The sequence below is a fragment of the Cnephaeus nilssonii genome, assembly GCF_951640355.1.
Source record: "Cnephaeus nilssonii genome assembly, chromosome: 6".
NCBI classification, from domain to species: Eukaryota; Metazoa; Chordata; class Mammalia; order Chiroptera; family Vespertilionidae; genus Cnephaeus; species Cnephaeus nilssonii.
In genome coordinates this window covers 29,472,752-29,485,274 of record NC_137077.1, presented here as the reverse complement: position 1 = coordinate 29,485,274, position 12,523 = coordinate 29,472,752, and the positions used below count along the sequence as shown (strand labels likewise).

At 39.0% G+C, this 12,523-nt stretch overlaps 1 protein-coding gene across 2 annotated transcripts in view; it reads right to left on the bottom strand.

Annotated features, from left to right (window-relative positions):
* The window catches only part of PDE3A (phosphodiesterase 3A), a 258,064-nt gene extending 246,023 nt beyond the window's left edge, over positions 1–12,041 (bottom strand). The window contains exon 1 of one of the 2 annotated variants that reach the window (XM_079773401.1): positions 11,055–12,041. In XM_079773401.1, the coding sequence (XP_079629527.1) occupies positions 11,055–12,014 (960 nt within the window). In that variant the 5' untranslated portion in view covers positions 12,015–12,041. Of the gene's footprint in view, positions 1–10,851; positions 10,873–11,054 lie in introns of those variants that run through there. The other variant, XM_079773402.1, reaches the window with a different exon arrangement.
* Positions 12,042–12,523: the final 482 nt, after the last annotated feature.

Below are 12,523 nucleotides of genomic sequence, written 5' to 3'. Positions count from 1 at the left end.
GTGGTGGGAACAAATGAAGTCAAAGTTTATTCATTCTCAATTTGCTAGTTGAACTAAAACAGAGATACAATTTTATTTTTCTAAAATATATACCTTAATTTCAGTGATCTTTCTAAAGTTTACACTACAGTGATCTTGTGGTAGCTTTGGTTGGTTATTTTCAGTTGGGAGTGAGCTAAAAATAAATATCTAGGACTCATGCTGAATGTGGGATTTCCTACCAGTAAGGGCACAGCAAATTCAGCCTTTTATCTGACACATGCAAGAGAATATTTTTAAAGCAACAAAAATATATTTAAAATGTAAGCTCATAAACTAGTTAGCAGACTATTTCTTTTCTTCTCTCTCTACAGAAGTTTACTTAAATTGGTTTAATCACTAGCCCAGTCTCTGAAGATTAGATAGATAAATATTTCAGATTAAAAGTCATTTATTTCTTTTCCATCCATTTACCCTGCCAGCCAGCACCTACAATGAGCAAGGCATTGGGCCAGAATTTTCTAAAGGAAATACTCTGGCTGAGACAAGGAGGCTAATAAGTTTGATTCCTTTTATAATGAAAGCTGTATGATCTGAATCTTGTTTCCTTAGTTTCTGAGCCTAGAAAGTAAATTTTCAAGGTAGCATAGGCAACTCAACAGGTTCTCTCCTTTCCAAACTTTCTAAAGACTGATGCTGAGTCGGGACCTCTAAATACTAACTCCCAAAACAAGGGGATATTTCATATCACAAGGACAAACACTGCTTCCGAAGGAACATTTCCTAAGCAGAACTGTTCATTTGAATCTCCAAAATACTTAATTTTTAAATAAGAACTATTTCCTTTATTTGTCTTCACACTAGTTTAAAAATGTCCTAGGGACTCTGACTCCACATGAGTTGCCATAAAATAAAACATCCTCCCAAAATTATATTTCTATGACTTCAAATTTCCATTAGGTTTATTTAAGTGGATTATACCTGGAGAGGAAGGAACACTTGCCACAGACATAGCATATGTTCAGTTATTTAAGCTTACTTCAGAAGATGGAAAATTTTAATTAAAATCCTATTAAATCAAAACCACAACCTTCTTGCATAAAATTATTTTAATACTCTGACAAAGTACTGTGGGGTGTGGGGGATAGAAAGGCATTCCTTAAATTTTTAAATACTCTATAAGCAAGAAGAATCTGTTAGGTTAAAATGGAAAGAAAATAAGGTTAAAATGGAAGGAAAATGAATTTAAATGAATATATATATATATATATATATATATATATATATATATATCATACATATAGATATAAGACCAACCACTATATTAATTTAGAGCAGTTTCAAAATTAGCCAGGACAAATGACTAGTTACTTTCAAATACATACTATTTCAAGTAATAGTTATGATTAATATGGTATTTTATTCTTCAACTTGCTACTTTAAGAAGTCTACTTAAGCCAACTTCACTTTAACCAAACGTGCTTCTTTGTATACTATGATTCTATTGCCTTTTGTTTTTTCCAGATTATTTCCTAAGTGATATGTGAAAATCTGTTTATCTCACTATTTTTATTTAGAAATGCAAAGATAAATATGTCTTGCTTTAAAAAGGGGGACATTTATAAATCAAGTCACTATAAGCATCACACAGCTATAAATAATATGCACAAAATAAATGCATACTTTAAAAATTATTCTATATATTTATGTATGTAAACAAAAATGCCATATATAAATTAATTATCGTAAACCTCAAAATCCTCAATATAACATAGGAACTTTGCCTAGTAAGTTAATGAAGTCATAGAGTTTGGGGAGAGGAAATGGAAGAAAAGTGACATTTAATAGTTATTGTCTTTTTTATTTGTACTTTTTTTCTGAGTTTGCCCTGAAGTTTGAAATCACATAGAGCTCCAAAGACACCTAATCTCAATTCCTGGTTTAAAAATTCCACTCTATTGCCTGGTCAGTGTGGCTCAGTGGTTAAGTGTTGGCCTATGAAACAGGAGGACACAGTTCGATTCATCAGGGCAATTGCCCGGGTTGTGGGCTTGATCCCTAGTGTGGGGCATGCAGGAGGCAGCCGATCAATGATTCTCTCTCATCATTGATGTTTCTGTCTCTCTCCCCCTCTCCCTTCTTCTCTGAAAGCAATAAAAAAAAAAAATCTATATATATTTAAATTTCACTCTATCAAAATCTCCAGTCCTCTCTACACACAAAATGGAACCATTTTCATTTTCTATATCCATGAGAGTGGTGTTTACATAAGAAACAGTAAAAAGTCATCTGTTATATTTTTCATCCATTAAAGTTACTAGAAGGTTTGTCACTTTAGTTTCCTAAGTTACAAAGATAAGGATCTGCACTATAAACATAAGCACTTTCATTTCTAAAGAGACATTAGATAACCCAATTGCAGACTAATTACCGTGAACATGACGAATCACATGTTCACACTGTATACATAAGTAATCCCTGTTAAGAATCAATCTCTGGAAGGCAAGTTCAAAATTAGCTGTATAGGCGGGGGGCAGGGGCCGGGGCAGGCTGGAAGGGATTAATGGAGGAGAAAAGGGTACATCTGCATTACTTTCAACAATAAAAATAAATTTTTCAAAAAAGTAACTGGAAAACTTGATACTGTGTTATAAGTCAGCTTACCATAAAGATTTCTGATTAAGGACTCAGTTAAACTCCCGCTCCAATACAAGAATCATATTTTAAAAATATGTGCAATAATAGGAATTGAAGAAAAGAGGGAAAACAGACTTGCCAAGTATTAGGGTAGTTAGTAGTACAAAAATGAGCTATCAAGATTACATATAAATTTGAATGACTGCATATTAAGTGCTATCATTAAACCTACATAGATTTCCCCATTGTACCTGAAGAGGTGACATTCGTTTTCAAGCACTTCATTTGTTTAAAAACAGTGTATAGCTGCATTATCCACTAAGGCAGCCATTAGCCACATGTATCTATTGAGTAGTGTAAATGGGACTACACTAAACTGATGTGCTGTAAGTGTAAAACACGCACTAGATGTTGACATTTCGACTTAGTACAAAACACGGAATGCAAAAATGTCTTGATTTTTTTATATTTGTTTTATGTTCACGTGATGTAATGTATTAAATTAAACATTATTATTATGGATTTCACCTGTTTCTTTTTACTTTTTTTATGTAGCTATTAGAAAATATGAAGTTAAACATATGGCTCGTGTTGATATTTCCATTGGACAGCGCTTACCTATAATATTTACAGAACTGTTTTCTTCGAAGCCACTGGGTGACACTGTTTCCCCACTAAACTGATACAACCAACGCAACTTCCTGGCAGAGGAAAAGTCTCACATGTACACAGGCATGCACTCTTGCACACGTGTGCATTAATATACACACAAATACGCACACAACAACAGACGTTATGTTGTCCTTACAACTACTCATATTCTTATGATGAAAGAACATAACTACACTTATGTAATTTTATTACTATCCTAGCAGGACTGACTATACTTAAAATCTTAATAATCATTTAAATTCAATAATAAATAAAAGTTCTAATCAAATCAAACAGGTAGAAGTTGTTTAGTTTGTGACTTTTCCCAAACAGCTTTCTGCCTTCTAAATGGTAATGTTCTTCATAACCTCCTCTAATATTATATCTTATTTACTTGTATTTTAATGGATTCTCAAGTAAACCGTGCAAAATAATTTAGGTGAACAAAAACAACCAGCTGCTTATGCTAACAACGTAATGTCTTACTGATCTGCAGATTAATTTTGCCTTGAATTTTGAATCCTGAACATTGTTAAATCAGCTATTGCAAAACTAAAATGAAAACAAAATTCAATATGTAAGCCACCATTGCATATTTTTCTTTGATAAGATAGCAAAAGACTCCACAAACTTAGACTTTGCATGCCAATTGATATTCATTCATGGGATGCAAAGTCCTGAATAATACATCCCAGGGGCTGCCTGGCATTTGATGACCAGAAAGTACATGGTAAGGGCTCAACAGTTATGTTATCTGTGTATCCAATGGGTTTTACTCAATCTTCTAATTCTGAATGGGGATTTAGAGTTGGCTCCAGGTGTAAAATCATAAATGATACATAGGCTTAAAATGACCAGTCTGAACCCTTTTCTACTGTATTTCCCCAGCAACGTATTCAAGTCCTAGAGAATTGTATAAAAGCCAACATTTTGCCTCACTCTGGCTGCATACATTTAGCAGCTTCCCCCTCAGTTTCCTTCTCTCTAAAATCAGACTAATTCTAGTCTCCCAACTATGGCCTGCACAGACTTAATCAGTTTCAGATTTCATTGCAACAAGTTACTTACATCCATAAACCATCTCAAGATACGAAAATGAACAACCATTGTACTATAATGAAGTATAACATGTCCTAAATCCTATAATATTCTACCTCTATTTCAAAACTACTATAAGTGTATACTAAATTAATTTCCATTTCAAAGGAAAAATTATCTCTATCATTAAAATGTAAAGTTGCTCAAAATCTAAAACATTTATGTTTAAGCATTATGTGTTGAGGACTTCCTGAAAAATCTACAACACTATATAAACTTTATCCCCAGAAAAATGAACAGATTAAAGTTTGCATACATTTTCAGAGAAGAGATGGATGGTCCTGGATCTACATTGAAAATCTGCCTTATGCTATTATATGCATTCCTTCAACATGTATCTAAGGGGTCGTTTAGATATTTTATTGAGATTTCTCCTTTTCTATGTTGACATCTCATTTTCATAACTAGGCTCTGAGCTCTGGAAAGATAGTTGCTATACATAGGTGTCTGTGTATAATTTCTATGGTTTTTAGTATAAGGCCTAATGCACAGATAAAATGTGTTGATATGACATTTGATAGGTTTACTGACCAAATAATAACATCAGCTAAGGATAGCATCTTCTTTTAAAACAATAGTATACCTGTATGGTGAATACATATGGCCAACTAATATTTTTGACATCTGTTATCCAACAGATCTTTCTTTTAATTACCACTTAAGTACATATTTAAGATTGTTTTGCCCTAGAGCAGTGATGGGCAACCTTTTGAGCTTGGTGTGTCAAACTTCGCCAAAAAACTGAGCATAACTCGGGTAGTGTGTCACTTTGAGGAAAAAACTAACTCCAAGACTCTAGTCGCAAATGTTTCATCCTCAGGAGCAGCTAATGTTTCATCCTCGGCATGCGGCCGCGTGTCATCAGAAATGGCTACATGTGTCAGTGCTGACACGCGTGTCATAGGTTCGCCATCACTGCCCTAGAGATTAAACCTGTGTGTTTGATGTTGACAACAGTGCAAACATGCATCTCAGTTCAAAGTTAAGACAATTCCACTGGGTAGCCTGGGGAGGGGGAGAGGGAAAGAGGGGCGAGGTACCTTCCTTTAACAAAATACCACTGATAGTGAAAGGTATCTACACTAATAAAAGAGAAAGATGCAAATTGACCATACCTTCGCGACACACACCAGCCAATCAGGAGTATGCAAATTAACCCAACAAAGATGGCGGGTTAATTTGCATACACAGGCGCCAATGGCCGGGGGGCAGGGCAGGACGCAGGTGATCCGCACCTCCCCAGCAGCTCCGGGCCTCTGGGCAGCACGGGAAGGCAGAAAGGTGGCTCCACCATAACGAAGGCAGTGCTGGCAGCCAGGGGAAGGAAGGCCCATTCTTGCACAAATCTGCATGCATCGGACCTCTAGTATACAATAATTACCAAAAGCATTTACATTTCTATGTAAAGAAAATAATGTTCATTTGAGTATTAACAGAGCACATCTTTAGGTACAAGAATATGGAGATATCTGAACCTTCTGGAGTTCATTCTAAATTATCTGATAGCGCTTTACTGAAAACATATATGTAGAAAAATATATAAATTAAGTTTTCAATCTCATATATTTGAGGTTTCTCATAGAAGATATAATTATAAATATCACACAGAGAACAGGAAAGAGAAAGACTTCATGGAATAGGAGACACATGGCCAACTAAATAATTCATAAATGTGCAGGGTTATGCCTACTTTTGCTAAGCTAAAGAAACCTGCCCTGGGCAAGGCACTGCTTCAGTGTGTCAGAATCTCTTAAGATTCCACCTGATACAATAGTTGCATTGATTACCTTCATCCATGAGATTATATCTCTCAACAATAAGGTCTTCTGAAAAATACAACTCCTACCATAAATCCAAGATAAACTCATTTTTGATAGATTGAATAACACAAGTTTTCAATGAGGTCCACATACATTCTACTGGGCTGTTACTGGCACAAACCGTATTAACCTCAAATCTTATTATATATAGGCATATTTCTCATTTTGAGACCCATACACATTTTACTTCAACATAATAAATAAAACTTATTTAACACTGAAGTGAAATTAAATGTGGTCAAGTCTTTATTCAACTATAGTCCCGAAGAAATTATTCTCAGAGCTGTATTCCTAATAGAATACAACAAATTCACACAAATGTCACTGCAGATATAATGAATGTTTTTTCATGCCAGTGTCACTCACCCTGGCCTGCCTGCACCCCCTCCCCCAGGCTTTTCAAAATGTATTTCATACACAGAGTCACTGTTCTGGTTGTTTATTTAATTAACATGACAGCCCAGCATACACAGCATTTCTTTCAGTTCTACAGTTTTAACTTTTTACACTTTAGACTCAATACAGAAAGAGTAAAATTACTGTTTGACTGCTTCCAACCTCTGTAAATTTATATAGATTCACTAACTATTTCTGTCAGTTAAAACGGTTTTTCAGTATGCTTTAAATATCTGTATTCACAAAGTAAAATCACAATTTTGTCCCCCCCACACACACAAAAAAATTATTTTCCCTCACCTTTCCCAAGGGATAAGAAAATCTTGTTTTTCCTTTTTAATGTTTTCAGAAGTTGACATTAATTAATTTTAATTCTGTCAGCAGGTCATAAATAATCTATATTGTTCTTTGTATCAGCTGAGCTGTACTACTGTACATATACTATCTAGTCATATAATTAATTAAAAACCCATGATTGTTTCTGAAATGTATTCAATTTGGAGTATATATTTTACTAAAATGTATTTAGGAATTTAAAGGATAATATATTCTATACTTCCAGAAGAAATACTTCAATATTTCATAACTGTACTATAAACACAAGTACGTTATACTTTTCACCAAAGACATAATGAGGCCTACCATCAAAAAACATACCTATTTCTCCTATTTTTGTTTTACTGTTTTTGGTGTTTACTTTTATGCTTAGAATATCTTTCTTATGTCAATGATGAAAAACTTGATTCCACCTTTGATAACCAACCACCAAACTCCATTACATTTCTACTTACAACAATCCTTTTTTTGCCAAAGATGTTTGAGAGGTTTAGGGAAATACTCATGGGAAATAATTTTTTATTTTTAACTACATAATATATAGTAAATAGCTGCACATTTCTGACTGATATTGTATCCATCACAAAGAAATTTGTAATTAAATGGTACAAATGCATTAATGAAGAGAGCCATATGCCTTCTGTTTATTTTATGTGAAACCATCGGCAACATTATTAAATTCTTCTTAACATGTAACTGAATAAAATGGCATTGGTTTAGAATCTTTCAAAAATGTACCTGTAAGGCGGTCACTGTAATCAGAGAGGAATGACTAGGCAACTGTGTCCTTTGATGTATAAAGAGACTAGAGAGACACCCCTTTAAATACAATTTCCAAATGGTAAACATTGCATAATTAAAACTTCATGTTGAAACATATCATACTTATCAATCATATAATATCTAATCATACAAGACATTCTAGGTACCTCTATATAGGGTAACTTTAAAAAGAGACATGCCTGCTCTTGAATGTGAACATCCACTTAGAAAAGATACATACACCTTAAGGGAAACATCTGCCTTCTTAATGCTGCAAACAAAAAAGCACTGTTGGACACGCTGATCCACAAAATCATCCTCAGTCCTGAACTAAAAGCCCCGCAAATGTTACAAACTTAGTCTGTTCTGTACTGAGGGTAAAGAGACAGACCTTCACTTGCATTCATTCACAGCCAGTGCTGGGTAGATTCAGTGACTGAGACTAGACCTCTGTCTCCTTTCTTTGCTTGAAGTTATCTTTATCATCAGTACTGTAAAACTCAATTCCATGTGTAATATTCAATCTATAGACAATTATGGTTCAGGAAGGAAAAAAGGAAGGACAGGAGGGAGGGAGGGAAGGAAATATATCTGACAGTTGGGTTGTCTTATGAGAATTTTATCACCTATTCTCCTTGACCTTTCAGAAATGAGTCATTGAAGAGAGAGAGAGAGAGTTCATAAGCAGGTGGCTACTATCATTCATATGCAGAAGAAAAGGCTGAAATTCTCTCACCATTAAACCTCACAGTGAGCAAAGTCCAAATACATTCTCAAGAGGCCTCTGCTAGACTCTGTGCTTTGTCTTTATACCTGTTCTTAAAATCCACTTGTTGCCTGAGTATGGTCTTGAATTGAGAGTAGACAGTCTTTCAGAAAAGAAACCCCTAATCAGGGAGCATTCAGGTGAGTGTTACACATGGGTTTGGTAATTATTTTGATTGCTGAAAAAGCATGCTGAGGACAGTGGTACACTTTGCACCCTTACCCAGAAGTTTGTTTCCTTGTGATTAAACAGATAAGCCATTTCCTACATGGCTCCTGAACTTTTCACAGTTATGCTAATGTGTGAGATATTGCCCTCTCTCAGAAGATACTGTTCCATGTTAGTTGCCACCCACGCTCAGCAGCAACTTTAATGGGTCATATATATAAACTAGTCTTCAGGAACACGAACACACTCACCCATGCCCTCATTAAAATGTCAGGATCTAAATTTCTGCTAAATGTAGCCTTGTTTTTCCATCAACCATAAGAAAGAAAGTCTCTCACTTTAGAATATTCTTCATAAACGCAACCTTTAAAAACATAGTAACCAAAGAAAATGGCCAAAATAGATTACGAATCTGCGCTTTCAACAGCATTAATCAGCAAAATATTTAAAAATTCAATGCTCGGTTATTTCTATGCAGATTATTCAAATTTTCCATGTATCAATTCAAACCAGAGTAAACCAATAAAAATCTGTCTGTGGGTTAATTAACACCGCTGGCTAATTCATCTAAACCCCTTCTTATCTTAAATTCACCCTTAACTCTTTAAGTTCTAAAAGTTAATGTGGAAATTCAGAAATGTCATTTTAGAGGTTAAATTATACAAATCTGAAGTTGAGTTATTTATGATTAAGTCACGGATTTGCCTTAGAAATTACAGTTCAATTTTGTAGTGATCAGATCACATTTCCCTGTAACTCAAAGAAAAGTATGTTCTAAACATATTTAAACTAGTAGTATTTTCATTTAAAGAACATTCTCTCCTATAACGGGGGAAAATGTGCTTTCCTGCGAATTGGTTTAAATTATCTTAAATGTAGCTTACTTTATTCTGGTGATTTCAAATTTTTTACCAACACTAAGTATCAGTCAGTGCCCTGTTTTTAACTTGACTCTTAAAGCTTCACTTTTAAAACTTCACTCTTATGTTTAAAACCACAAAATATTTGCTTTATCTAAACAAAAAAGCTAAATAAGTACATTTGTTTTAAAGTAAACACAGAGGCTATGATGCTGGCATCCATTCTGCTAAATAATGTCAAACAATCACATTCTGTGTAATCAACTCCATTTCAGAAACAAACTAGCCACCCACACCATATGGTGACTGCTATTTCTTAGAAGTACCTAAATGATTATCTACAGAATAACCTAAAAAGACAAAGCTTACCATATCCTAGGATATCCTCTACCACCCCAAAGTTGCCCTAATAGTGCCATAAGTAGGCACACATTTAAATGGGAAAAGTGTAAATTTCCACTTGCTGTTCATAACCAGCTTCCACCACCCGCCGCCCCAAGTGTCAAGTCTGCTTGGAATAGAGAAGTGAACACATAAGTATTTCTTTTCATATATAATTTGAATTTAACATTAGATTTGTGGGTTTTTCTATGTCCATTATAGCAACTATATTCCATGATCTTAAAAAGCCTAATGATAATAAGGAGATTCACCTCCCAAATTCACTGAAATTTGTCTAGGACAACTTCACTCACAAATCTGGATTCCTCCTCCTCCTTCTTTCTGAAAGAGTTATATCACCAGCAATCTTAGAAATGCCCTCCTGAATTAGTTTCCTATATAACCTGTATACATCTATTTGAATTTCTAAATACCCACTTAAGTATGTAGGTACCGAGGAGAAATGTTGTTTTTCAGTTGACACTAACGGCACAGTTCACGATTTTGATAAATTCTGAAGATCAGATATATTGATTGCTCCCAAAATCCAAGTTTACAATTATGCTACAAAGCACGTTAGCATGTAATAGCATATGTCCCCAAATTACATTGAAAAACAAACTGGGCACCACCAGATGCAGTCTCTTCAAGTAAAACTTAACTGCAAAACCAGAGTCTGTGTGTGTCAATACCTCACCTTCAAACACTCCTGGATTTACTTTAGAATCTTTCTTTGCCGACTTCCATAAATGTTTACCTGTCACTGTAGAATTAAAATTTTTATGAAAAGAAGTGGAAGGAAATCTAGTAAAATCCACGTGTTGAAAAAAAAAAATCGCCCACTGCTGGAATACTGAACTTAATTAGAACATTCCTGCCAAAGTAGGAAAGTATGAGGGTACTTAAAAGTGTAGGGAAGCCATACAACCAGGTGTAGCAGATCTAAAAAGCTGGCCCAGCTGGGGAAGACCCTGCAAACGCCATCTGGTTTTATTACCTATTCGTATTCTTGTTGCCCGGGTTATAAAATGCTGTCTGAGAAGGGGAGTAAAAGTCGCTCCTCTTCTCTTGTCTTTAACTTAAACCACTTTCCGAGGCTCGCTCCCCTTCAGTTCCCAGCGCTGGGATTCCCTCCACTTCGCGCCTTCCCAAACGTTCCAAGTTTCCCCGAGAGGCGACAGGGGACCCGCCAGGGCTTACCTGTTCCCTCGGTATGCAAGGCAGGGACGTCCTCCGGTGGGACTTGCTGCCGCAGCCCGACATCTCGGCGGACACCACGGAGCTGGATCGCCTCCTCCTCTTGAACACCGGGATCTCGTCTTTGGTCCCAGCAATCAGCTGGGACGCCAACCGCTCCCTCGTGGCCGCTCCCGCGGACTGCGGCAAGATCTGCTCCACGTACCTGGCCAGGAGTATCCCCAGCACGCCGGCCAAGTACGCCAGGTAAGGTCTCCAGGCGACCTTGAACCTCTCTAAGGAAACGAGGGACACGATCCTGACCGCGCTAGTCAAGGCGATCATGAGGACGCCCAGCCTCAGCCTCAGCACCAGCCATGTCGCGGCGGCCAAGCAGCTGAGCACCACCCCAGCGGCGGGGAGCGAGAGTAAGTGATCCTCCCCGACGCCCAGCCCGATCTGGACGAGCGCTTCCCCCCCGCAGCAGGCGGCCAGCAGCGCGACGGCCAGAGGCAGGCGCACCCCGGCGCGCAGGAGGTACAAGCCCATCCAGAAGAAGGCACACAGGAGACTGAAGAGCAGCGCCGTGGGCTGCAGCCAGGGGCTGAGCGGCGCGCCGCCCCCGGGAGCGCCTCCCCGAGGCCCCGGGAAGACGCCCCCTTCTGCTCCTGCGGCCGCTTCCTCCTCCTCCTCCGCCGCCGCCGCCGCCTCCTGACTCTGCTCTAGGTCACAGCCGTTCTCCCCGCGGACCAGCCGCACCAGCAGCGCCAGCAGGAAGGACAGGGACCCCGCGCACAGCGCGGAGGAAAGTTTCCGCGAGCGCCCCAGCGGCCGCAGCACCAGGTCTCCCCAGCAGCCGCGGCAGTTGGGGTCTCCCCGCGGCGAGGCGGGGCCCGCGCGCCCTGGGCCAGCCGCGGGGGTTGGACTCACCCCGCCGTGGCCCGGCTGGTCATTGATTCGGGCGGCCTCGCAGGGGACTGCCATGGTGCGTCCTCTCCACGGACTCTCCACCTCCCCCCACCTCCCGCCCCGCGCCCTCCCGCGCGCCCACCCCGGCACACGCACACTCCCTCTCTCTTTCCAGTCCCACCCTCGGGATCCCTCCTCTCCCCAGGCCCGCGAGCCACTGAAAGTTTCAGCTTTCGAATAACTCCTGGAGAACACTGGATGCTCCAACCAGGCTCTCGCCTGCAAGTTAAAAGCTAGCACAGCCAGAAACACACTTCCTCTTTTTCTCTCTTTGTAAACGCTGTTAAAAACTCTCCGTTCCACCCCCACGCCGACTGATACCCTCCGGGGTCTCTGGCCACTTCAGGATTTTAAAGGTCGCCCAGAGCATCGGGCGCCAGGGGGCCGCCGACGCTGGACGAGCCGGGGGCGAAGGGCAGGCTCCGGGCCATCCCGGGCGCAGCTGAGCGCGGCGCGGCAGCGCGCGCGGCCCGCGGCGGACGGAGGTCCCCCTTCTCCTCCTTCCTGCAGCTCTTTCTCTATCA